Consider the following 27,910-nt stretch of genomic DNA (forward strand, 5'->3'; position numbering starts at 1 on the left):
TATTCTGCGGTGCGTGCGTGTGTGAGGCGGAATAAACAAAGGGCTTTTTCTAGGAATGAAAAAAAACAGTGTTTCATCTCAGAAGTTTATCTTAGACGTGTTACGGTGTAAGTTCTGATATTGACTGCAAGCATGTGTTATCATCAGCGGAAGTGTATGTGCGTCAGCGTATATACATATAAAAGAACTGTATATGCATGCACATGTCTTGAACATATGAATCATGAATAACTTTGGCATTGCAACGGTGTTTGTGTGTGTGTTTGGTCTCTAAACAGGAATGTGACTGCACATTAATCGAAAGCTGTGAGTGTGTCTGCATGAACATGCGTACTCATGCTCGTCCCTGAAGGTAGGGATGTGGTGTGTGTGTTCACCTGTACGGGCATAATAATCTGTCATTAGTACTTCATTACTCTGTGGTTTCAGGCGGGGTGTGTGTGTGTATATATATATGCCAATAGAACAACAGCAGCAGCTTTTTATTTTTGTAATAATAAACCGGTAGGAAACTAAGACCCTGCCTATAAATCTTTACTGTTTCATTTGGCTCAACAGATCAACAGATATATAATCACACAGCACACTAGTGCAGCTCAGTCGTATCGACTACTAACATGTCAGGGTCACTGTTGTGCCAGTTCTGTAACATTTCAGAAGGTGGCAGTATGTCTAATTGAGTACCAGGGGATCAGGGGTCTCTAATTCCTGCTTCCTTGTCTAACATGTTCTATTAGCCTGAATAGATTAATGTTGTGTGATCTTAGCTTCATTAGTCATTGTGGGCCGTGGTCAGAGTTAAGTATGCGCAGTAAGTATGCGCAGAAATGGCCCATAGGTAGCACTAGAGCTGTGATATAACCATAATGGAGAACAGATTATTACAATTTAAACCAATCATTCATGACACTTCATGTCCTGGTGTACTGCTTAAAGCAGGGGTTCTTAAAATTCTTGCAGTCGGGGACCCCTTTAACTGTAAAATCATTCTACTATTCAAATATGTAGGGGGAAGTGGTAGCTCAGTGGTTAAGATGCTGGACTACTGATCAGAAGGTCATGAGCTCCAGTACTAGCACTGCCAAGCTGCTATTGATGGGCCCTTGAGCGAGGCCCTTAACCCTCAACTGCTCAGTTGTATAAATGAGATAAATGGAAGTTGATCTGGATAAGGGCATATGCCATAACTGTAAATATGTATAATAATATTTTGGATATTTAACAGAGCCATAGAGCTTTTTATTCTTGAACTTTCCACTCACCGAACACCTTAGATGACATTATTTATATGCTGAATGTTTTTGAGTTATTAAGGTTTGGATTAAACCCATTGAACCCATGCTTCACAAACCCCACTTTGAGAACTATTGGTATGAAGAAATTAAACTCTGGCAGTGATAAATTAGCTGTGTACAGTGTGCACCAAGATACAAAACATGACCAGGCCAGCCTAGACTTTGGCCAAACCACAGTCTGCTGATCAGACATCACCATGGCAACCACAGTAAAACAGTGCAATCAGACATACTACTTCTTCCCAACACCCATATTCTGACAAGTATTTTAATTAATATTAAAATATTAATCTTCATTTCCCACTATCTAGCTTCTCAAAGCTCCACTGGTAGATTGCTTCTGAATGCAATCCACAAGCCAATCAGTGCAAGAGCCAAGACAGATTGAAACAGAAGAGGTAGAATCAGTTGGAACATGGATAAGAATTTAAAAAAAAAAAAAGACTACTCCTCTTCTCCATGTTTATTGATGGATTGCAGATTGCACCCAATCAGATCCCTTGCAAGCACAGCTCAACAGTGGAGATCTTTCCAGTCAGTCAGCCAGCCAGACAGACAGTTAAGTCAATCAGTCTGTGAGACAGTCAGTTAGACAATCAGACATTCAGTCAGATAGTCAGTCAGTGAAACAATCAGCCAGTTATATCAGTCAAACAGACAGTCAGTCAGTTGGTCAGTCAGACTGACAGTTTGTTAGACAATCAGACAGTCAGTCAGATAGTCAGTAAACCATAAAAACATGTTTCCCTACTCTACTACACCCACTTCAATTCAGGAAGGGGGGACTCCAGGACCAGACTTGTGAGTTTGACAGCCAGACATTCAGTCAGACAATCAGTCAGTCAATTAGACAATCAGACAGTCAGTTAGACAGACTGTCAGTTAAACAATTAGACAGTGACTCAGACAGTCAGTTAGTCAGGCAATCAGACAGTCAGTCAGTCAATTAGACAATTATACAATCAGACAGTCAGTTAGACAGACAGTCATTTAAACAATTAGACAGTGACTCAGACAGTCAGTTAGTCAGACAATCAGACAGTCAGTCAGTCAATTAGACAATTATACAATCAGACAGTCAGTTAGACAGACTGTCAGTTAAACAATTAGACAGTGACTCAGACAGTCAGTTAGTCAGGCAATCAGACAGTCAGTCAGTCAATTAGACAATTATACAATCAGACAGTCAGTTAGACAGACAGTCATTTAAACAATTAGACAGTGACTCAGACAGTCAGTTAGTCAGACAATCAGACAGTCAGTCAGTCAATTAGACAATTATACAATCAGACAGTCAGTTAGACAGACAGTCATTTAAACAATTAGACAGTGACTCAGACAGTCAGTTAGTCAGGCAATCAGACAGTCAGTCAGTCAATAAGACAATCAGACAGTCAGTTAGACAGACAGTCAGTTAAACAATTAGACAGTGAGTCAGACAGTCAGTTAGTCAGACAATCAGACAGTCAGTCAGTCAATTAGACAATCAGACAGTCAGTTAGACAGACAGTCATTTAAACAATTAGACAGTGACTCAGACAGTCAGTTAGTCAGGCAATCAGACAGTCAGTAGGTCATTCAGACAGTCAGTCAGTCAATTAGACAATCAGACACTCAGTTAGACGGACAGTCAGTTAGACAATTAGACAGTGAATCAGCCAGTCAGTCAGTCAGGCAAGCAGACAGTCAGTAGGTCATTCAGACAGTCAGTCAGATAATCAGACAGGCAGTTGGTCAGTCAGTCGGTCGGTCAGTCAGATAATCAGACAGTCAGATATTCAGATATTCAGACAGTGAGTAATAAGTAAATGTGAAGTATGTAAATTTGAAACAGACACTCTGTAATTGTTCTGGTTTTCTGGTTAGCAGAGACTGTGACACACTGAAACCGTGACATTAATATTTGGAAATGATTTATATTCATTCAGGCAGAACATCAAGTCAGGCACTGTTTATTAGCAATTATTTCTGGCTCTCAAATGGCTCTCCAATTTATCCCAAAGTGTTTGTTTGGCTTGAGGTCAGAGCTCAGTGCAGTCAAGTAAGTTCATTTCTATATAGATTTCACTTTGTGTACAGGCACGTTGTCATGCTTAAACAGGACAACACCTTCCTCAAGCTGTTATTCCTCAAACTAGAATGATCTAGAACTTCAGGTTTTTAAAGCACTGCAAAAAAAAAAGACATCCAAGTCCAAATCATAATGGCCAATCATTTCTGTCCTTTCCTTTCTTTCCTTTTTCCAGCCATTATCTCAATCCTTTTCATTTATTTTTTGTCACTTTTTATCAGTGTAGCCCTCAATGAAGTTAAAAGCTGTTTATCCACATATTATGTACTTCTTGGATTAGTGATGCCTGAAAGCTTTTAGCAGAACAAAGGAAATACTCCTGAGTTTCAGGTTGGTCAGAGAAAGTTTCATTGGTGCCAGAAATTTAGTTATGCCCTGAACAAATCTCTGGCAATGGTTTATCATGGGTTGTCAGTGTAAAACATCATAGTGTGTTTTCTGTGACATTGCATCAGATTTTCATCTAGAGCATGCAATAACTGAAGTTTGGGAGAAAGACCATGCCTGAAGCTCTGCCTTCCTGCTATTTAACTTAAATTCTCATCTCTCTCTTTTTCATCGTGTGATGAGGTTTCGGCACCCACCACCTTCCTGTCTCCCCCCCGCAACTCAACAACTTCTACCCGAGAGTCTCAAGTGTAGGGCCTGGCTATCAAGCACAGAGCAGAAAGTCTAGAAAGTTCTCCGAGTTCTTAACACTTTTTTATAGTCACGCAACGTCATTTGGTTGAGGGCGTGGTCTGCTGTCGCAAAATATATACTAGTAAATTAAAGCTTCAGTTAGTTACTTTTAAGCATTCACCTTTTCTACATGAAATGCCCAAGCTACTTCTGCCATTGATTGGATGCAAGTCAACCCAGAAGGACCTCCTACCTGTACACGTATATACCTTCTGATTAGGTCTAAGGAGATTGTTTGCAAGAACCATTTGCCTTCAAAGCTACAAAGGAAGACATTAGCAAACATGACATCAGATTGTGCCTGACATCAGAGGTTGATGTAGCAGAGGTTGCCACAGCCAAGCCCATGAGCATTACCATTCAGTGATGAAGTAATCCGAGGTGCCAACACGACTCACAAGAAAATCCTTGCAGAATTTTACCACAAAAAAAAAAACTCCTGCATACATCAGTGGAAGAGGCACCTTAAACTACAGAGAGCACATTCATACATACATACCCTGTGCTTTTACCATCCAAAAAGTTCACAGTCCCACCTCCTTGGTATTTACTGTCTTTCAAGACTGAGGTTTGCAAAGTCATAGGTCACATAGATAAAGTTGCTGTGAAGTGAAAGTAATGCTTTTCACATCACATCATGTCCTTTCCCCTTCAGTGAACTGACTTTATCACCAGGACAATTGTATTCACTTTTGGTCTGACCACTGCTTCAGCTGAAAAGCATAGTTTTCAGATGTTTCCTGTATCACCAAAGCAAGAGGTCAAAGATCATATATGCTATGGCTAAGTGCTTTCATCTGTCTGATTTTTGAAGTAGCAAACTTGTATCCTTGGCTGTCCTACATATCTCATAATCCGTCAAAGTGCATTAGCCTGCTTGAAAAATGTCAGCGGCAACCATCAAGGAGAGAGGGACAAAATTAGTTTAGACTTATGATTTCATTTCTATTGAGACATGACCGGTGTCGTAAATTATTTCACCTTGTCTAAGAGACCATTAGCGTATATCAGTAAACTGGCAACGTGGTGACATATGATGCCTTCAGCAACCATCTCAAACCCTTTCCTAACAGGTACTTTTGGAGATATCAAAGTGCTGGCTTATAAGACTTACGAGACAGGAAGCTGACACACCTACAGTTAGGGGTTAAAGTGGAATTTGGTAGGTGCTGGAACTCAATTTGCAGTTTGAATTAACACGCCAGTGATCAGTGAGTAGACCTGCATTAATATTAACATAGAGTTAACCTGCATAGATTAGATTTTCACTCGCCGCAAACCATGCGATAGTTTGTATTTGTTTGGAATTTAATTAATTCACTCAGCCAGTTTTCATGCATCTAGCATTGAATCTGCCTTCGCAAAATTACACACTCTAGCTAGCTAATGTAATCACCAAGATAACAAGACAGCTACATTTACGCATCTGATAAACCAGTTTGGACATGATGAGTTAACCTTAACTGACTGTAAGATTACACTATGGATAATAAACTGAATGACATCTGTTAAAATATGATTGGCTCTTACTTTTTTCCTGCGAAACACTATTGGACCTTGTTGTCTCTGCTGTCCACAGGTACAAGCAATAACCTTAAGTTGTTACCCTTTCCAGGTTACGGAGTTTCAGATCATTCTGGCTCACTTTAACCCCTGCACTATAATGATTCCTTTAGAAGGCTCGTTGTTATGACATCCTTAAAGGCAAAAGAGGAAAATCAGGCAGGAGGAAGGGAGACAAAACAAAAAAGCACAAAGGTCACAGAGGGAACATAAACTCATTGCTAATAACTCTGCTATTTCCCGCTATTGGCACCTCAAGGTTAAAAGAAGTGCGACTTTCTTTCACTCTCTAACCCACTTCATTAAAGTCCAATGTTTTTTTAACCCTGATGTCAGATGGATGTCCTGTTTCACACTGCATTCCACTTTCACTTACATCCATACTCACACACACACACACACACACACACAGTGCAGTGCGGAGAACAGCTCTGGTTTGTCCAATTGCATATCCAATTAAAAGTTCCTGCCTGATCTCTGCACTCAAGCCCTACAAAAAAAAAGAAGTCTTTAAATAAGACTGAAATTGAGATGTTAATCAGTTTCCATGTGAACAAAAACAACACAACGATGGTGCCTGATTAAGATAATGAAGTGTAATCATGGTGTCTGAATATCTGAATAATGCAACACTCTCGGGGTGCAACACTGTCCATGGATGTCCAAAACTTAATTCACAGCTGGTCCAGTCACAGCAGGCTAGCACTCAGTCTCTTTGTCCTCCTGTGCCTCGACCTGGACCATCTCATTACCGAGGAACTGATTCTGAGCCCTGTGTGGCGTTTCGCGGCACAGCAGCATCCTGCTAAAATGATCAAAAAAGGTCTGAAGAGAAAACCGATCATTAATTTTTTAAGGTAGGAAGAAGAGATCTGATGGAAAAAGAGAATGATATATTGGTGGTGGTATAAACAACCTCAGCTGAAGCAGGTCGGAGAAGGTGATAACGGAAGGAGAGGCAGAAGGAGCAAAAAAAAAAAAGCAGAAATGGGAAAAAAAACACAAAGAAGAGGAGTAGAGAAAAAAGAGAGAAAGTACAGAGGGCAATAAATTAGCAGATGAAAAGCGTGACAGCAAAAAGGAAACCTGTGTGTGTGTGGAGGTGGGTAGCAGCTGTGTTATACAGAGGGATGAGCAGAAGTCTGTGAATCTGTCTCTCTCTCTCGCTCGCTCTCTCGCTCGCTCTCTTGTTCTCTCTCGTTCTCTTTTTATCTCTCTTTCCCGAGTGCACAGAATCAACAGATGTCATTCTGAACATGAGCTCGGAGAAATCGGCTTTCCCCGGCTAGCTGTCAGCTCTGTAATATCTAAAGCTCTGGAGGATACACTCACACAATCTGTCAAACAAGCTCCAAATATTTTATGCAAATCACACACACACACACACACACAATGCCAAGTGACAGGTGTTCCGGCATCAACAAGGATCTCGAATACTGATTTTAATTACACGATACTTTACAAGCGTACCAGTGAACTTATATTAGCGGGAAGCAACAATAGCTGATCTAACCAAGTTCCTACAGTCAATTGCAGAAATATTGGCACCCCACGACTGAATAAAAATAAACACACAATATTTAATATTTTAATTGTAGAAATGATTTACATTTCATCTAACAAAAATGATTCTCATAAAAACCTTTCTTAATATTATATGTTGTCTCAAAAAATGTCTTGCAAAATGACTGACACTAATGAATCATATTTAATCCCCTATTGTGTTTGACCAAATATGAATATGAACATGCACACATGTAAACATTTAACCAACAAATACCTGTGGTCTGAATTGTTGAGTTTGGTGACAAGCTCAAATCTAAGAATATTAGAGGAGCAAATATTGTGCATGGAGGAGTAAAAGATCCTCAGAAATGATCACATTGCATGTTATTCATTTTAATATATTCATATATTCATGATTCGCTCTACTAGTCGACTAGTAATTTTAAAAAAGTGGTTGACTAGCTGTCTTTTCCATAGTTCAACTGTTTCGGGACGTCTCTATTTTTAGGCTGTTTTATTACGTAAAGAACGCCTCAAACTGCACTTTAATTAACAGTCCATTTCCAGCTCCAATACTTTTTAGATTAATGATGAAAAAATGTAAGTCAGTGCAATAACTGTACAAAGTAATAAATCTGAGGCATCACATTACACGATTTAAGGACGTAGCCTATAAATTCTTAAAATGCACTCATGTGGATGAGCTGGCGGCTCATTGTGGAACTGAGAGCGCGCAGCATGGAAGCTCATGTCCATCAACAGAGCCCTCCTCATACTGTAGCTCAGTATCCAGCCTTCTTTGAATGGATATATAATTCGAATGAATGTCTGCAGCAGCTTTTTTCGCTAGGATCAACTCCAGCCTAAGCAGCATGCGAAATGAGTCTGGCTCATCTTCTGTCAGCTGGAATGCGCTGCTCTGAACTAGCTGAGTGTGATTGCAAGCCGCGGCATCAAATGCGCTCTTTCACACAGCGCTGGTCATGACAGAACTCACTATGAACAGTGCAAGGGTTTTATTTCACTTTTATTTTGCTGTAAAAGACAACAATGAATGCATGAGAAATTCCATCATGGGCAGGTGGGAGTAGGATTTAAAAAAAAAAAAAAATCACTTCTCTAAACTTAACCAAAAAAATTATTATTATTCAGAGTAAAGAGTATATTTATATAGTCGAAAGCTCCCCACAATAGAGCTTTGAATGTATTAGTCGTCAAAACTACTATATATAACCCCTATATAGTATATAATAGTATAGTACAAATTCACTAGACTACACTATTTAACATTAGGTAAGCCTTTTTTCTACTGTATGTGTGTGAAAGAAGCATTAAAAACATGTATTTTAGGCAAACAAACACTTTAATACTGGTTTACGCAGGTTAGCTGTGAGTTTAGCTAATGCTAATGGCCTGTTATGCTAGTCTAAGCTATGTTTTAGTGAGCATAAAATACATTTTTTAGCTAAAATTTTAAACAGTTTGCATAACTTTGGCCAGCAACATTAGCTGAAACCAGTAAACAAAGGCTTAGTGATGATGTCTAAGAGTCAAATTTGTTTTGAGTAATCAAAATTTAACCTTGGGAAGCCTGCTGCTATGCAAAATTAGGACATGCTACATACGCAAGTCATATTCCTTAAGTATAATGTCTGAAGAAAATTTTCTCTATGAAGAAAATGACCTAGAAATGTCTTGAACCGACTTGACTGACCTGCGAAAACAGTTAAACTTGTATCTCCTTGACTTTGGCCCACCAGAACAAAATTCACAAAATGTTTTTAAATTAATCACAAATCTGATTATAAATTGGAAGCACACACTGAACTCATTATGCAAATGTGGTCACGTTCAACTGGACATCAGTTCTGGTGTTAAATGTTTAATTACGGCTGGTCTTCTGCTTTGTAGCTATGATCCGTGCAAGCTAATTCGACCTGACACAAGCTTTATGGAATCGGGTGAAAATACACAAAATGAGGATGTTTACCGTGTAAATCAATTGGCTTTGCCGAGCCCTAAGTGCACTAAGACACTTTCAAGCCATTTTTGTTGTTCTATTCTCACTCATTCTCCTCCATCAGGTGCAATCACCTCCTTAATACTATGCAAATATATTTAGCTTGTGGCATTATGTGAAGATTATGAACCACGAACCTGTCAGCTAATCAGTTTAGGCTCATTAACTTTAATGATGCCTGGAAAGGGATGAAAGGCTGATCAGCAGTATGTCATGCTGACAAAATGGTACATTCATACTATTTAATTCTATAACAATTCTATAACAGTGATGCTCTATCAGTGCTATTTAATGCGATTCAAGGCCAAAAAACTATATAATTTAGTATAAATATCAGTATATTTTGCTATACATTACAGTCTGCGCATGATAGGAGAAGTGACCTACAGACAAAATTATAAAAGCATACAGACCAGGGGTTAGAGAACTGCTGATGGCTGAAATGACTTGACTTAAGGGTAGGACCGCTGAGTTGAATAACCTTGTACAGGAGTATGCCCTTGTATCTACCCTTGTATCTACAATGAGCACGTCATCTCTGGGTAAAGTAATGTGATGTGTTGTTGTGATAAAGAAGAAGGAAGGTGCCGTTATTAATGGTGCAATGTCCGTTGCTTACTTTTGTCTGGAAGGAGTGAACGAAGAAAGGAAGGAGTTGAGGTAGGAATCAAGGAAGCAGCAGAAGAAAAGATGGTGTGCAGGAAGCAAGGGTGGTCGATAGGGATGAGTGAAAGAAGGAAGAAAGGATCAATGGAAGGAGAGAACACATGATGGTAGGAATGAAGGAAGAATGGATGGTAGGAAGAAGGGAAAGGTTGAGTGGAGGAACACAGAAGTAAGTGAGAGAGGGAAGTGGAGTGAAGAAAGAAAGAAAGAAAGGTCCTATCATAGGATATTTTGTTGAAAAGCAGTGTTAGCTGACTGAAATAGCTCTGAAGTGTCTATTATGTATTGTATGTCCCAGAGGAAATGACATAATTGATCAATCTCCACCATATTGCAGCCAGTGAACCACAGATGGTTTTTTTTCCCAATCCCAGAGTGCACCTGTGCTGCAGCACTTCTGATTCTCACCCTGCTCTAACAATTTAACTCTTGATGAGCTGTACGAGCGGGGAAACATTAAAATGGTGTTGTGACCCCCCCAGATATGGAATTATCCACTCTGTGGCACACAGGCCTGCAGGGAAATAGCACGTTTACCTAGCATCAGTTTTACGTCATATTCCCTGCATCGGCCATGTTGCCAAAGCAACCATGCAATTAGCCATAATGGGGGCAAGGGGCAATAAAAAATCAGCCCCCGCAGCACCTATGGGGTGGATGTAATGGTGTTTATGATGGCCATTCCAGTTGTCCTGCTGGCACAAATACACTGATGTCATCAGCATCTGGGTTGTTCAGGCTTTTAAGCCAAGTGAATGTCATCAACGGTTACATATACTCATATACAGTGGGATGAAATAGTTTCAGAATGGTGTAGCAAAATTGCCCCTGACCCCCACCCATCATCTTGCAGTTGGTGAGTCCACAAGTCGGCTCCACATCACCATTTTGAGTTACGTAGTGGCCTGGTCATCAGACACCAGATTACCCCCAGGTATGGCCCCACAGATGGGTCCCGGTAACATCTAATCTCGACTGTGTACATTTGTCATTTTTCACACACACTTGTGCTTTTTTCTGGACTCGGGACCATTTCTCTGGAGAGTTTGATACATTTCTTGAAGTGTGAAAGCAGTTTTCAAGCCTGGGGGCAGTCCAAAGAACCGATCCCTGGTCCTCTTGAAAACAGTGGTCTGGGCCTTGCTTCAACCAAAGTGTGGTGCCATCTGCATCAGGTGTGGAAGCTAACTGCTCTCTGTGTTGCATGGCAAGTAACATGATTGGCTCAACTTGTCAGGTTACTTCCTGTTTCAACTATCTTAATGGTGCAAAAATGGTTGTTACTGTTGGTGGAGGAAATAGAATGCCTAACTGATTAATAAAACCATATGTTCGTAGGACTAGAGCTTTCCTTTGTGGTGCAAGTGTTTGTACTAAGATAATCACAAAAAAAGCACATCTCATGCTGGCCTGCCTGGCTAAAAATTTTCTTACAGGAGATGGTATACCATGCATCCAAAATCACTGCTCTTCCCTTGGTTGAGTGTTGGTAATAAAGGAAAATAATAAATAAGAGCAAATGGATGAACCTAGTGCCTACCATTTTGCAAAAATGACATATGGAATTGCACAATAGATCCATGGTTCAGACAGAATTCTTCTATGTAAAAGCAAATCCGCACTTATAAAACCCTTGTCCTGGGTGCGGACTGAAGTGTGAAAAAGCTGTTAGTCCTTTATATACCTTGCATGTGGGTCTTTACACCCGCTTGCAAGGTATAGGATTAGCTCTGACGTCACAAAGTACATAAGCCCCTTCTCAATGTCAAGGTCTCGATCCAAGGGGTGGTGATGGAGTAATTAAAATAGAATCAAAAAAGTATTCAATAAATTTTAACATCTTGTTTGGGACAGTGGCTTAAGATACTTCACCATGGCATAACTACTACGGGTTTATTTATTTCACTGTAGTATCACTATTCAGGACTATTTTGATGCGTTTCATGGAAAATTAGATCAAAACTTTATTTGTTGGGGGGCTGGTACTGCAGGCATTTGAAAAAAAAATTAAGAACTCCAAATAAAATTGTAAGTCATAATTGTAATCTTCATACACAATAATTGAGATTTTCATTGTTTTCATTGTGTTTCTGTCCGCTTTGATAGTTTGCTGTAGCCTCATATGAGACCCACTCTAATTAAATTCCTCACTCATTTTCCAGCTCTGAAACAGCTGTTAATTTTAAAGTAACCAGTATGGAATCAATTAACTTTCCCAGTGCCTGTGGTTGAGACAACCGAGAAGTTTAAAATTAAATTGTACTCTGCCAGAAGATCCTGTGAAGTATATAATTAGATCTGTGTATAATCAATATATGTTTTATCACATGCAACTGAAGTCTCAGAATTGAATATGCAGAACAGCAGAAGCAGTGTAAAACTCTTGGGATCATGTTGGTGTAGGAAAATAATTAATGTAGAAAGTGTGCTGTGGCTAGACACAAATCAAAGTTACTCTTATCACCCCAGAGTATTACCTTTATACCACAGCAGTTTGTCAACAATTAAAAAAATTTCGTTATTAAAAGTTGTTATAGTTTATAGTTATGAGTGTCAGATTCCAATCCTGGATTTCTTATTAGCAGGACCAAGTGCATTAATTCTTTAGTAATGTAGATCTGTAGATCAACAAGAGTAAAATTTATGTATCCCTGTAGTGCTCCACAGTGGTTAGCACATTTGCCTTGCACCTCTGGGGTTGGGGGTTTGATTCTTGCCTCCACCCTGTGTACATGGAGCTTGCATATTCTCCCTGTGCTTTGGTGGTTTTCTTAACCAGTCCAAAGACATGCATTGTAGGCTGATAGGCATCTCTAAATTGTCCATAGTGTGTGAATGGGGTGAGAGTTTGTTTCCAAATGTACCCTGCAATGGGTTGGCACCCTGTCCAGGGTGTCCCATGCCTTGTGCCCCAAGTCCCCTGGCATAGGTTCCAGGCTCCCCACAACCCTGTGTAGGATAAGCAGTACAGAAAATGGATGGATGGATGGATGGATAGATGTGCTCCAGGACCCAAGTTTGAGCCATCTCTTTAGGGGCTTCTCCACATTTTCCATCTTTCCTGTAGTCAGGAGGCAGATGTGATGGCACAGCAGCCAATCATTTTTGCATAAATTGCTCAATTACCTTCCAGTGATTGGATATGAGAGCCAGATTTGAGTATTTCCCATGTGAAAAAATGATTGAGGCATTAGTCTGGTTCTCTGTTGTTTCTTTTAATCTTTGTGTTTGTGACTTTTTTAATTTTTAGTTATTTTTATTTAAATCAGGCTCTAAAAGCCAAATTATCCTGCCATTGCTGGACTGAGTGGAATTGATTTAGTGTGTATTTAGTTCAAACCTGTCAGGACAGAAATCATTAGCCATTCCTCCAGCTTAATTGACACAATCAAAATCGGAAGGGCCAAGTGGAAATAAGCCTTGACCTTGATTAATCAATGCAAATTCACTTCATGATGTCGAGCAATGTGTGTAATTAGTATGAAAAAAATATGCAAACTAACTTTTAGTTATTCATGACATTTGCTGGAATGATAATATGAACTTGACCTGCATCGGCTCAGACTAAAGCAGCCTAACATACAGCCAGTAAATGACAGACAGATAATTAGTGGTGGCTTTCTCACTGGCAACATGGCCGTTCCCCATAGCCATTCCATATAAAACAATTGAAAACTAGTTTGCTTGTACAATACACTCACCAGCCACGTTAATAGGTTGGTTTAATAACACCTGTACCCCTGATCATAATAACCTGTACCCCTGCTCAGTTATGCAACTATCCAATCAGCCAATCATGTGGCAGCAGCACATTTCATAACATCATGCAGAGACAGGTCAAGAGCTTCAGTTAATATTCACATCAAATAATAGAATTTGACCGTGGCACGGTTGTTGGTGCCGGATGAGCTGGTTTGAGTATTTCAGAAACTGCTGTTCTCCTAGGATTTTCACACACAGCAGTCACTAAAGTTCTGTGGGTGGAAACATCTTGCTGATGAGAGGTCAGAGGAGAATCGTCAGACTGGGTCAAGTCGACAAGAAGCCTATGGTAACTCAAATAAAATTTTTTTACCATCATGGTGAGTAGAAAAGCATCTCAGAATGCAAAACATGTCGATTTTGAGATAGATAGGCTACAATAGCACATTAGGTGTCAATCCTGTCAGCCAAGAACAGTAATCTGAGGCTACAGAATTTCCAATCTTCAACTGTCCATTTCTGGTGGAAGCTCTTGACCCATATCTGCATCATTTTATGCACTGCGCAGCAGCCACATGATTGGCTAGATGGATAATTGCATAAATTGTGCAGGTGTACAGGCATATTCCTTTTAAAGTGGCCGGTGAGGGTGTATGCCCACAACCAATTACAGAAGTGTCCAAGCTTAGAGTGATTTCTGTCACTGGTGGTTGATCCCGGACTTTCAAATGAGGCTTTTATCAACAGTGTGTTGGCAGGACTGTAAGCTCATTAGAATGCCACGAGCACTGTTGGCATCCCAGTGGACCGGCTTAGCTGCCAGATTCTCCGTCCCTAGATACCAGGAGCCTCTGCAGCGGAGAGGAACTCTCCAATTCACGCCTGTTATTCAGGTTGTGGCTGGGAGATTGTTTGTGATAAATGCAACCTGGATTAGAAACCCAAGAGTCATGAAAGCTGAGCTTATACCCAACTGAGCTGGTTAAACCTACATCAGATTAGCTTCCTAACACCCCACAGTTAGGTTAAATCAAAGGGCTTATAATGAAAGTTAACTGAATTTTAAAGACGTCATAAGTGTCGGGGTGGAAAGTAAGACATTACAAGTACTCCTGTTACTGTACTTGAGTACATGGTTCACTGAACCAGTACTTTTTTGAGTAATTTATTTGTGATCAGTGTTACATGGTAAAAAAAAATAATACATTTCATGCCAGAAAATTGTAAGCCAATGAAAAGGCAGGGTGTATGAATTTTAAATAATTGAATTGAATTGAAGTCTATACTTCAGGCACCAAATGTTTAGTCGTGTCTGAAACAGTGGAGACAGATGAGCAACCCTGGCCCATGTTATCACACTTAACATCCAACCTACTGAAATGTGTTCATTAGCTAGCTGAGTTAGCTAAACTAGCTAGCCAGACGCTTTGATGTTTTCCAGAAAGAAAGAATTGTACTAAACTTAAGATGTCACGTCAATGTTCAGTAGTGACTGCTTGTTGTGTTAAATGTATCTCAGTGCTGCTACAGCCAATAGGTAATGCTTAGGATAATGTCTAAGGGGCGTCTATTCTAGATAGCTAACAAATGTAGCAAGAAAGACATATGAATTAATGAGCCAGTTAGCTAGCTAACAAGCCTAGCAAGCTACTGAATCCCCAACAGTGTTTGGGTAAGATAGCTAGGCAGAAGTTACATTTCTTTATATATTGAGGAGATGGTTTTCACTTCAGAGTACTGTCCGACAATGCTAACAAATAAAGAAAAGCTAATATGGAAAGGGCTGCTAGTTCAGCTTAGACTAGCGAAAAGTTCGATCTGTGGTTATAGAATGTATGATGATGTAGTGTAACATCAGCAAGCAAGTAGTAATAAATTTATGCTCATATAAATCAGATGCCTCTTGCCAATTTGCTTTAAGTCCCATGCTAAAATTCGATTAAAGATGCTAACTGCTGACATTACAAGCAGGTCCATCCTGCACAAGTAGGTGGACTCACAACCCACAAAAAAGTTGCAGAAATTCTGAAACTATTAATTGTTTCCAAATCAAGTAAAATAAACTATTAATTAATAACTATTAATTGCTTCAGAATCAAGTACAAGTTTCAAAATCAAGTAAAATAAATCCAAACATTGAACCGTTTAGAACTGTAGAAATAAAACATTTTTAAGGCATCCAATCATCCATACGAGCTCTGAGGAAAATTTAGCAAGCAAATGTGGATTTATGTTTTGAATAAAATGAATTATTTAAGGACTGGTGAATAAATCGAGGAATCTTAACCAAAGCAGAAAATCAGAATAAAAGCAGGATAAAGCATTACCGCTAAGGAATCGTTCTGACATCATTATTAAGACAAGGTCATTAACGTGTTCTGCGAGTCCACTACACAACTTCTTGTTAAAATGTTGTGTTGTGTTGGGCAATATCCCCGGTAGTCTCCATGACAACCAAAAGTAACCTACATCCAAACCAGCTTAATGCCCTGTGGCAGCAGCATGAAATCTGCCCAACTCCAAATCTTCCAGGGGGCACTTGCAGCTAATTCCCAACTGATCCGTTTGCCCCTCACTGCGAGCGAAAAAGAGGGATTAAGGAACAAAATGTTTGGAGGAGAAAGAGAAAATGAGGGAGGATAAATAAAGAGGGGTAACATGGCCTCAGGTTAAAGTAGGTTAAGGGTTTCGTGAGCCATCTGGAATTTGTCAGGGTTAATATTTTTGGTTAATATTTATTGAATTGCAGTTTTATTTTATGTTACACTGCGTTTATATGTACATGACCATCCTAATCTCATTTACCCATCTTATCCCATCAAGACCATTTTCAGGACATATTATACTTACATTTTTGCAGTTATTCGCCTTGTCTAGCCAGACTTTTGCATGCGATGCGAGGAGAGACCCACAGCTCATAGCCAAATGTTTTGTCGAATTAATAAACTTAACTCACCCACTAGCTCAATATACGTTATTACATTACTTATATTAGCTTAGTCAGTTTCCAGCCAACCAACATATGGGGCTGGGCTAGCTAATAATTCTCTGTCCACCCCTGTACTCTGTACCATGTCGATCAGAGAGACACTAGCTTCTGTGTTACTACTAAACATGACTAAAAGCATTCAATCAATTGACAGTGCTAGAATCCTATCAAAAAGCTGAAAGAATCAATTGAAGGTCTATAAAACAAAAGAAGACCTGTTGGGTCTGAAGCTTTGCTGCACATCGTGCATTTCTCTGAAATGCTAATAATTGTCTCATGCAGTATTTTTGGTACGAAAGGTTACCGCCATTAAAACAGAATGTTCTCATATTTACTGCTCACTATAACACCATCCCACGATGCAACATGATGTGGTGCTAAACTAATACAAGGGAACAATGGGTACATGGAAAACTCTTGTTTCCAAGTTACAGTTGCTAAGGTCGTTATTCGCACACGTATGTACACATGGACGCACACACACACATTCCTCCCAGCGTAGAAAAGACACACACTTGCTCACAAACACACACACTAGCTAAAAGTCTGGCTCGTGTGTGCTGTTTGAGCATAGCTGTGTTGGCATGCTGCAGTTTTTTTTTTTTTTTCACTGTTTACTTTAGTGCTTATGACTTCGCTTTCAGTCTGCCGAGCATAAGATCACACTTCCTGCACAAAAGGTCACTGGAACTAGTTGTCCCCCCTCCTTCATTTATCTTTATACTCCCTAATGGTCACATTGATACCATTACCACATATTAATAAGGGCTTCGATTTAAAGTGCTGCGATTTATATTGAGATATAAAGCTTGCTCCTTTGGCATTAGGATTCCAATAAAATATTAATGTGCATAAGAATCTGTTTTAGAAACTTACCATTATATTTTTTAACATACGTTTTTTTGACATTTTTTGTCTGAAAACATATTTTTCTCCCTAATTTAGTCTTAGCCAATTCCTAACCCACCCCCTATTATACAATAGCTAACAACCAGTTAACTAAAATGTTGTCCATTTATAATCATGGATTAGCACTAAACGTTAGGGAGTGCTATTCGTCTAAACTTACACTTTGAAATGGTGTAACTATAGCACATCCTTATGGCTTGGCATCCTGTCAGTGGCTAAATGATGCTAAGCTGCGACCTAGCCTGCAATCACCGCACATATATGTGTTTATACTAGAGAGAAATTGAAGGCATACAAGTCTCTTGACATTTACAACTTTGTTGTTTGTAGTTTTAGGTAATGTTTTACGATTGCAACATTGTCAACAAAGTTGAACAAAGTTAGCTAGCTAAACGTGTCCATTATAGGGAACTCTTCAGTAAGAAAGCGACTCTTCCAACCAGAATTGTTACTATAGAAAGTCGAGTTTTCGCACTGCATCTAGAGAAGAAGCCACTTGAGCGAAGACTATCCAGACTCTGGATCTGCAACTTCTTAATGTTTCCAAATGACAAAGTTGGGTGGTGTCATCGGGTACACTGGTTTTCTTTCCTTTCTTCAGTGAACAGTTAGCAAAATTTTACAGTGCATTCTGTAAACATAGCAGAAATGTTGGGCAGTCTAGGAAAACCCATCGGATGTCGCTGTGGCGACAATTGTTTTTATTTTGTATTTATTCTGTGTTATAAATAAGTATTTGCGAATTCAAATGGTCAAAATGAGCACTACTGCCGTTACGTATTTCCATCAATTCCATCTATAAAGTAGATAACAGTTATTAAGTCAAAATAATGAAATATTATGTTGAAATAATGAGCTATGAAGTCAAAATAATGAGATATTTAGTCAGTTCAGGAAAGTCTGTAGTTTTCAGAATAGGAGAAAATGTCAATATATCACCATGTGAATGGAGCTGGAAGATCCTAGGAACAGGATTTCAGCATTCCAAACTGACAGGAATTTGCATCAACAAGAAGGAAATAGAACAGGGACGTTAACAGATTAAATTATCTGATTAAAAAAAAAAGAACAGGGACGTTAACAGATTAAATTATGGTTTCAGGTAAAAGCATCACTCTTTGAAAGTCTCAGCTATTATGGAACAAAGAACTGGCAATGAGTTTACATCATTTCCATAATTGTCTTATAATTGCTGTAATTATTTAACAGTTGCCAGTGGCAATAACACAGGATGTACTCAGTTGGATTTCCTGGATAGGGTAAAAAAAAAAAAAATGCAGTGAAAACAAAAAAATAGTGCAAAGAAATGTAAATGGTTTTAAAAAAATCCAAGACTAGGTGCTGGAAGTGGAGCAGTGTGAATCAGTAGCTGGAGAGGGAAAAGACACCAGAAGGCTATGATGCAAGACAGATGGTCCAGGACGCGTGAACTGCTGTAGGGTACGCTTGAATGCTCTGTTAAAACCAAGACCAAAAAAAGAGAAAAAGAGAGAGAGAGAGAGCGATAACAACTACGATTTTTTACGACAATTAGCCATGGTCATAAATCATAAAAAGATGTAAAGAGAAAAAGAGATGGAGAAGGAGATCTCTCCAGCTCTCTCTCTAATGTCCAGAAGGCAGATATGGGCAAACAGATGATTCTCTAACGCTTCCAAAGGGGCCTGTTTGATCCTCGCACAAGCCATCTAACAAAATATCTACTCTAAGATGTGCATCATATGCTACTGGAGGGAAAACTTTAAGGTTGTAGTTTTGTGAGACTCAGAGGGCCTGTGCTGCACTAGTTCGACTGAGCACACTTCAAACAAATGCACAAAGGATGGATTCCAGCAAAGAAGCACTCAGGTTTAGCCGCACCACCCCCAAATGCAAGAAAGGTAGTCCGTGTCTAACTGTAAGTAAGTCTCTAACTCTCCACAGATAAACCCCTTTGTTGTTTGATTTTCTTTTAGTTAAAAGATTCTAAGATGTCAGAATAAAGCAAATCTGTGTGTTTGCAACAAGTATTCAGAAGAAGGCACAATAAGAATTGCTAGAAGAGTGCTAGCCTAAGAGAGTCATGAAGAAACTTGATCACACACTCACTCCTGAACTCTCCGTCACTCTTTCCTCTAACAATATGACACCCCCCCCAAGCATTGTTTTCTGAAGATTCTCCTTTTTATGCACATATTCAGCCACTATTTGACCTCTAATGTGTTTCCCCCTTTGGTCTTCCTACAGATAGACATACATGCTGAAAATCAAAGTTATCAATATTTGAGAAATGTATAAGTTTGCTCACAAAGAACAGAAAGAAAGACTGAATGACAGAAAACACTGTCAGTAAACCGATCATGCATGATCGGGGACCTTTAGGTGAGCCTGTCTAAGCCAGAGTCTTTCCTGCCCCCCCCCCCCACACCTTCACTCTATGTGGCAACCCAAACCTTTGCCCTCCGCCTTCTCTCCTTTCCTCACACATCCCCTTGCCATCCCCCTGCCAACCCGTGCCAGCCACCTGTCGAGCCACAGACAGATGCCATTCCGGTTCTTACCGCTGCTTGCTGTGCTGCCAGTCCTGACCTCTTGGTGGACCCCTGTCTGGAGCTCAGCCTCTTCCAGGACTCAGAGAAGCGCCCCCTGCTGGTGGGGCGGCCTGGACCTTGCGCCTCCTCACGGGTGGTGCTCACCCTGAAGCCCTCTCTTCTCCCTTCCCACTTGCGCTTGGTCATGGCCTTGAACGGTGGGCTGCCGTTGGAACTGGAATCTGGAATCGTTTCGAAAGGCGAGCTAACACCCTTAACTATTAGTTCTTTTTCCAAAACTGGCTTGGGGAGTTAGAGCATCCTGCTCTTGCTTCTTCTTTCTTTCCTCATTCCCCTCCTCTTCATGAGAAAGGGGGGGAAAAGACGAAATGAGTTTGCCTCCTGCACCCTGTTGCATGTGCCAGTGCTGCCTCAGCTATCGTTTCAGTCAGAGAGAGAGAAGGGAGCATGTGAGAGGGAGAGAGAGAGAGTGTGTGTGTGTGTGTGAGAGAGAGTGTGTGAGAGAGAGAGAGAGAGCTCTGGAAACTGTGTATGTGTGTTTGCAGGCTTGCCAGGTAGGTAAATTTCCTCTCGCCTCAGACTCCCGATGGCTTCAAATTGAGCGGGCAAAGACAATCGCCACGTTTGAGCAAGTCACTTGTGATCCAAGTGCAGCATCCCCCACTCTCTCTCCCCACCCTCATTTACTCTCTCTCCTCTCCCTCACTCCCCTCCCCATCGCTCCATCGCTTCCTCAGTATACTTCTCAACCCGCTTATCGCTTTGCCATTCCTTCTTCACATCCAAGGGTTCTTCAGAACAGATGCCGGAGGTTTCAGGAGGCAAAATGTTTCCTGTTCCAGAAGGTTTCTGCTGCTTTGTTTTCCCCACCGGTCTCCTTTCTTTCCTTCCGTGTCTCTGTTGCTTTTAATCGCCAAAAGAATGCAATCCAACCGTTGACAAAGCCTAGCAAGGCTTTCCCTGCATTAAAAACCACTGGATACTGACTGAGTAAAAAAATTTTAAGCACCCGAGTTAAGACCCTCCGTTGGGAGTTGCCCAAAACAGAGGCCCTTCTAGCCAAGAAGTCTCTCTCTGTATTTACTGGTGAATACCTCTTCTACCGTCACATTTCATAGCCACGTAAGAAGGCGTGTGATGTTGCCCAAAACTCGCCTGCCGGTTGCTATTATTACGGAGTGGGTCTCTCAAGACCTCACAGCATTACCTTCTGAAAACAGAGACAATTCACTCCATTGGGATTGTGGCTATGGTCTCAGATAGCAACGAGACGGAGAGGGAGGAATGGGCTGAGGGGTTTTCCTCATCTCACGAGTATGACTCTAACACTGTAGATGATACACACTCAGATGATTTGTCAGCTAAGGACAAATATTACAGTTGCCAATTAAAAAGAACAGGGGACAGAACAAGTATTTGCAGTTTGTTATTAATCTTAATGGAAAAAACAATTGTCAAGAGAATACGGGCTAGCAATCGCATAAACTTATGATGTGGTGTGTGACAAAAACAAAAACAATGTCAATTTAAGTCTGAAAGAACGAAACACACAACACTGGAACTGGATGGTCTAGTGCATGTTCAACTTATGATACAACATGCAAAGTTATACGAACCTTCCGAATTTACTCCCGTTACTATAACTATACGCTCACCAATGGCAGGAACACCTGTATCCCTGCTCACTCATGTTGTAAGAAATTTTTACTGTGTGTAGTTGGAATAAAATCCAACAATACCAATTGCATAAAAGTCTCCTACAATGCTATCCATCCAAATAGCCAATCATGTGGGACTAGCATAATATGTAAAATCATGCAGAAATAGGTCAAGAGCTTCAGTTAATGTTCACATCAAACATCAGATTGGGACAAAAATGTGATCTCAGTGACCAATGGTGATTGGTGCCAGATGGCCAGAGTATTTTAGAACCTGCTGATTTTCACACACAACTGTCTCTAGAGTTTACGCAGAGTGGTGCAAAAAAACCAACAAAACAAATAAAAACATTCAGTGAGTGTCAGTTCTGTGGGCTGAAACACAATGTTGATGAGAGAGGTCAGAAGAGAATGGCCAGACTGGATTTAGCTGACAGGAATGCTACAGCATGAAGATAACCACTCTTTACAACCGTGGTGAGCAGAAAAGCATCTCCGAATGCACAACACACTTAACCTTTAGGCTGAAGAACTAAAACTTGACAGGAGCAGATTGGGGGAAAAAGTCACCTGGTTCGGTCGTTCGTTAAGTAGATTAAGAGTTGATTAATGGCCTTTTAAGGTAAAGATCAACTATTTGAAGAACGAATCCTTCAACACACATGCACATATTACAAATAACTCAGAAATCTACCAGAGATCCTCCTCAAATGTCAGGATATCATAGCATCTTGAATAATAAAGCCATTTCCCAGCTAAAATGTTTATGTGATGAGATTTTATATAACGGATCATAAAGCATTTCTTTCAGCGCTGCATTTGTGAGATTCAATAAGACTCATAAGGCATTGGCAATAAATTATTGCCTCATACATCATCTTGTCTTTGCTCTAGAAGGTGTGAGTGCTTGTTTAAAGTTTGTTTTCTAACCTGAAAGCAAAAAAAAAAAAAATCTGTGCTGGTAACCTGCTGCTAATCCCCTGATAACAGCCTAATTCATCCCACTTGGAAGTAACAAAGTCATTTCACTTAAAAAAAAAAAAAACACACACATATTGGTTGTCAGAGCCAAGAAAACAAGACCAGAATACTTGAAGAACAACAGCTAAGCTCCCTGGGGCAATGTTGGTCAGCTGCCATAAGAAAAAAATCTACAGTTTAACAAACTGAATGCTATTCAGTCAAAAAAAAAGCAATTTAAAACGGTTTTTTAAGGGTTGTTCAGCTATCCAGCTGGCTAAGTCTATTTGCTGTCACTTCACTGGCCTTGGACATGCAAAAAAAATAAAGGTTTAAGAAACTGTAAAACTCTTTGGATTCATTGAAGTCCATCTAATATCAAATGAGCAGTGTTTCTTGTTTAATAAAACAGAGTTGTCCTGAATGTTTTTGCTATGCTGGTAGGCTAGCTTATTAAAAATAGTTGTGATGAGACCGGTCACCGCATTGACTGTATCTTTTTGAATTATATTTTCATGTTTCATGTTTCAAACTGGCCAATGAACATCTTTGTCCATATATTGATCCAGTGAGATTTACAAAGAAAACTATTCCCTTCATGTCACCATAATGATTTCAAGTCATGTGTCTCTGTAGTTGTTTCAGGTAATAAATTAATATGTACTTTCTTTTTTTTTTTAAATTAAAAGTCAGTCCTCTAAAGGGCCAACAATGCCAACACCAAGCCGCTCTTCCAAATGCTATGTGCAAGCATTAACGCAACGGACACTTTTCCTACCTTCATGTCGGTGCCGTGGGATTGCAGAACTCTTCGGCTTTGCGATTTCCTTTTCATCGGATCCTGTTCTCTGGTGGATCGAGAGAGAAAATACCAAATTATTTTAAAGGCCAACGTTATTTACATAGCAGAAACGAAGATGAAAACGCAATATGTAGGAGCAGAGAAGGGATTTAAAACAGAAATCTTTTCAAAGCTGGTTTGAAATGTCAAAAGTGTTATGTTCATCTAATAACTTGGAGATAAAATATGGGTTAGTATTACTGTTTTTGTAATGTGGTTCACTAATATAACACTAAATTCAGTAGTATAACTAGTTTAACTGAGGTTTTTCTTGAGGTTTTTCAACACTAAATTGGCAAGGATATTGTTTGATAAAAATTGACAAAACTGTATCACTTTTTTTCTTAAACTGTATCACGTTTTTCTTAGAAATCTTAGATTTTATTTATTTATTTAATTTTTTTTTTTTTTTAGATTTGTTGCAAAATGAAGCATACAGTCAACACCAGATTTTGCAGCTTTCCATTTTCAGACATAACTTTTCGGAGGCAGTTCATTTTCTTTTCGTAAAGCAATGTAGGGTGTCAATATTTCTGAAGTTGACTATGAGGGAGGAGGTCAGGGAAAGAGATGGAGTGAATTATTGCTTAGTTATTTCTTTATTCTCAGTTGTAGGATAAAATGACCTAACCTTTCTCACAAGTCATACCTCTCAAAACGTTTTCCACAATTCCTAAAAAAAAAATAAAAAAAAAATCTTCCATACCAAATAGCCCAGTTTTTTCCAGATTGGCTTGTTTCTTTCTTTTTTTTTTTTTTTTTTTTTTTTTTTTATTGTCAATAACTGCTTAATAATAAAATGACATAAACAAAGAATTGCTGTGTTAGGTCAGAAAGTAAGGGTGTGTTTAATGAGATTTTAACTTCCAGATTTTTTTTCAATTAATTTTTTTTCAGTCTGAGTAAATTTAAATCCCAAACTTTTCCAGATATGCGTATGCAAGAACTCTATCCTAACAATTAGAGTCTTAGATTTGAAATCATTTCTTCCTCTTCGTATCTTCACAGTTTTCATGTTCTAAATATTCTGAATTTACTGCTGAAGATAATTATGATTGTCTTAATCCTCCAACTTGGAACCTTTTGGTTTCATTACCTAATTCTTTGCAAAATGGCTTAATTACCTAATTTCATTACCTAATTCTTTGCAAAATTGTGAGTCATAACTTTGGGGGGGAAAAAAAATCCATAAAGTACAATTTTAAAAAAGAAAGTGTTAATGAGAATACTTCAACAATTCCTTTTAGGTATATGTGTGTGTGGTCATCTTCCACCCACATTACTGGCGTTGCAGGAATTGTGTTTCAGTGTGCGAAGAGTGTGGGTGTTACACCTGGGAGTGCTCGATCCACTGATATTCACACCTTCCCATTCCTCTTTCTTCTCTTTTCACACCTCCCTTCTTCTCTTTCATCACTCACATTCTCGCTCGCTCTGTCGCTCTGTTAGGCGCATGGCCCTCGACCCTCATCTCCACTCTATTTCTCTGCAGCCTCCTCCCTCATTATATCTCCCTTTTTCTGTCATTTTTTCTTCTCTAACCTGACACACACTTGTCAGACGGTCAGCCCTCTGTTCTGAGCTCATTTATCTGTCGAGGACTCAGACAGCCGCGTGTACCATTTTGCACCGGCGTTAATTGCGAAGTACAAACGGTTCTTCATTCCCTCCATTTTAGATTTGGGTGCCATAGTGATGTTAAGGAATTTGTGTCATCAACCACAGCTTTAAGTAAGATCGCCCGATGTGACGTATCTTTTTTTAACAGCCCGTCTAATTGGCACATCCTTTTGATGAATGATAAAAAGGTTGGGGCTGCATTTTTAACAGTGTACAGCCATCAATAATTCAGGGGCCGCATCGACACGTCGGCGTGTTCGCACAAGCCTGTAATGAAACGATTCCAGTTGAAAATGAAATTGGACACAGTTGTTTTTCTCACTCAGTGCTTTCAATCAGTCGAGCTCTGATTGTTTTTCAGTGGTAATTTATAATCGTTTTTTTTTTCAAGTTTGTAAGAATAATATTTTGTCTTTTAGAAAACCATGCAGGGTCCAAAGGTCTGAGTCTGCTCCCAGCAGTTTCTTTTGTCTAATTATCTTTTGCAAATAAGATTTCATCAGGTCCTAAAAGATTTATTATAAATGACTGAAAGCTGTATGAGCGGTACAACACATATGATTATAACAATTGAATATATATATATATATATATATATTAGTTAATAGTAGTCATTACGCAACTACTATGATTGACACAACACAGTTAGCAAATTTTGGCTGATTGTCATATAAATATGATTATTGACACATAATCATAATTATATATAATTATATATATATAGTTATATATAATCATAATTAAAGATAATGGACATATAATGTTTTCACATCCTCCCTTTGTAGATTTATGCATAAAACCTCTGAAATTCTGAAATACACAAATATGTCACTGGTAGTGACAGGAATTATGGCTCATTTCAGTGAGTCAAATCATCTGGCTCTGTTAAACAAAAAAGAATCGACTCTTTGAGGTCTCAAATGACTCATTCCCATTTTTTTCTAAACTGGATCATTTCTTTTCCCAGTGTTTTGACCTGTGTTTGTTCTTCTTTGCTTTATTTTTTCAATGAAATCTTATTCTATTTATCTAATTAACAATGTCACCTTACTTTGGCATTGCATTTTTTTTTCCAAAATTCAACGATTAAATGAAATAATTGTTAGCTTACGCAGCGAGGTATGATGAAGCCGCACTGACTAATATAGTAAGCATTACATTGTTAGTGTATCTGATTCACACAGCACCAAGTAAAACACTCTCACCTAAAGAGGTGTCCAGTCTCTACAAACAGTTGCCTCTCAGCTAAAAGAGTCGATTCAAAGAGTCGATTCGTTCAGAGATGATACATCACTAGTCACTGGGTAATACAAGAAGTTTTGACGTTTTGGAAATAGTGCCTAAGTTAACTAAAAAATTCTTTTTCAGCATGGCTCACATGTTGTGCTTGATTAACTACACATATTTATGTGGGAACACACTCCGAACACTTCTCCTAACACTTAAATTCTACTTAAGTGATCATGACAAAAATCAACACATCTGAGTTCCTTTCTAAGAATCAGACCACTGATTCAAGAACCGAAACCTTGCGGTAATCGGATTTACTGACGAATTGCGTAACAATAATAACTGTAAAGGATTTTACAATTTTGGATTTCTGGCTTTGAGTTCATAACAAATAGGTTTAGTGCGTTGTCATGGCAACAAAATCATGCCCCAAGCCCTTGGTTTCATAGTCCCTTAGCTCGGTTCCAGGACCATAACGCTGCTGTTTGTCGTCTGAGAGCCAGTTCTGTTATGGGGGGGAAGGATCACAGTTTGAACAGTATCAGTTTTGCCACAGGATCTATTTGAACTAATAACATGGTGTGTGAAGAGGATATTCAGATAGACTTATAACTTAATACCAGGATTTCTCAAACAGCTGCAGGAATTATGGTCTTAAATAAGGCATTTGTGCATAAAAAGTATGACTCAGGTATCCATTTTTGATTTTAAAAAAAAAAAAAAACACTTCCTGATTGTGCGCAAACTTTCGGAAGCATCATCTGTAATAGATAATAGATATGAGAAAAATCTGTGTGTGCATGACAGATGCTCGTATCTTCTTTGACATTTCCAGTCAGGCTGTTGACTCACATAAATACACATCAGAACCAATTTTCTCCTTTAGTCATGGAGCTAAAAGGGAAAGTCTGAGGATGGAGTGATTTCTCTTCATGAGGAAAGCATATGGTAGAGAAACCCTCTCACTAAGCACATAGCACATTGTCACAGATGGTGGATGAATAACAGCTATCATTTATTTACCACACACTACAGGCAAGATCAGCGTTGGGAAATCAGCAGGAGCAGATTTTTTTTGACCCAACTGTGAAGTCAACATGAAACATGACTCATCTGAGCGACTTGCGTTTCTGTAGTAGCCAACTGCAAACAGCAAAAAAATCATAACGGCGTTTATTTCTAATATTCAAATTCAGACTACCTACCAGTATCGACGTCCTGCTTTTATTTATATTCACGAGTCTTCTCTCGTGAATTCCAAAATCACAAGGTCCTAGAAAAGAGCAAGCAAAATGACAGTAGATTTGACTCAAGGGCCACAGGTGATGGCCTCAGTGTGGCGTCTTGAAAAAATAAAAAGCTTCACGCTGACCCCATGACACTGGCAGGTTTCCCTTCAATTTGACTTCCCATTGACGTCACATCCAACTGCAAAAAAAAAAAAAAAAAAAAAAAAAAAAAAATACAGAATACCCAGTGGCACGTTTAAAAGTGTAGACTCCTTCTCTTCACCTCCATCACAACTTAAACTGGAGTTGGCCCATTATACAGAGAGCATGCAGAGAAGGCCGCAAAACTCGTGCCAGAGATGGAAAGCAAAGAAGAGAGACAGAAAAGGAGGGATGAAGCAGGGAACGTGTGTCATACGTCATTGGGAGGTGGCACCTG

The 27,910-nt window shown here is 39.3% G+C and overlaps 1 protein-coding gene across 6 annotated transcripts in view; it reads right to left on the minus strand.

The window, feature by feature from the left end:
• trpm3 (transient receptor potential cation channel, subfamily M, member 3) overlaps positions 1 to 27,708 on the minus strand; it is a 179,062-nt gene extending 151,354 nt beyond the window's left edge. For 4 of the 6 annotated variants that reach the window (XM_053228773.1, XM_053228771.1, XM_053228770.1 and 1 more), the window contains exon 1: positions 19,943 to 20,957. In XM_053228773.1, the coding sequence (XP_053084748.1) occupies positions 19,943 to 20,119 (177 nt within the window). In that variant the 5' untranslated portion in view covers positions 20,120 to 20,957. Of the gene's footprint in view, positions 1 to 19,942; positions 20,959 to 23,329; positions 23,400 to 27,447 lie in introns of those variants that run through there. The other 2 variants (XM_053228776.1, XM_053228779.1) reach the window with 2 other exon arrangements.
• Between the last annotated feature and the right edge of the window lie 202 nt (positions 27,709 to 27,910).

Source organism: Pangasianodon hypophthalmus, chromosome 24, assembly GCF_027358585.1.
Source record: "Pangasianodon hypophthalmus isolate fPanHyp1 chromosome 24, fPanHyp1.pri, whole genome shotgun sequence".
Classification (NCBI taxonomy): Eukaryota; Metazoa; Chordata; class Actinopteri; order Siluriformes; family Pangasiidae; genus Pangasianodon; species Pangasianodon hypophthalmus.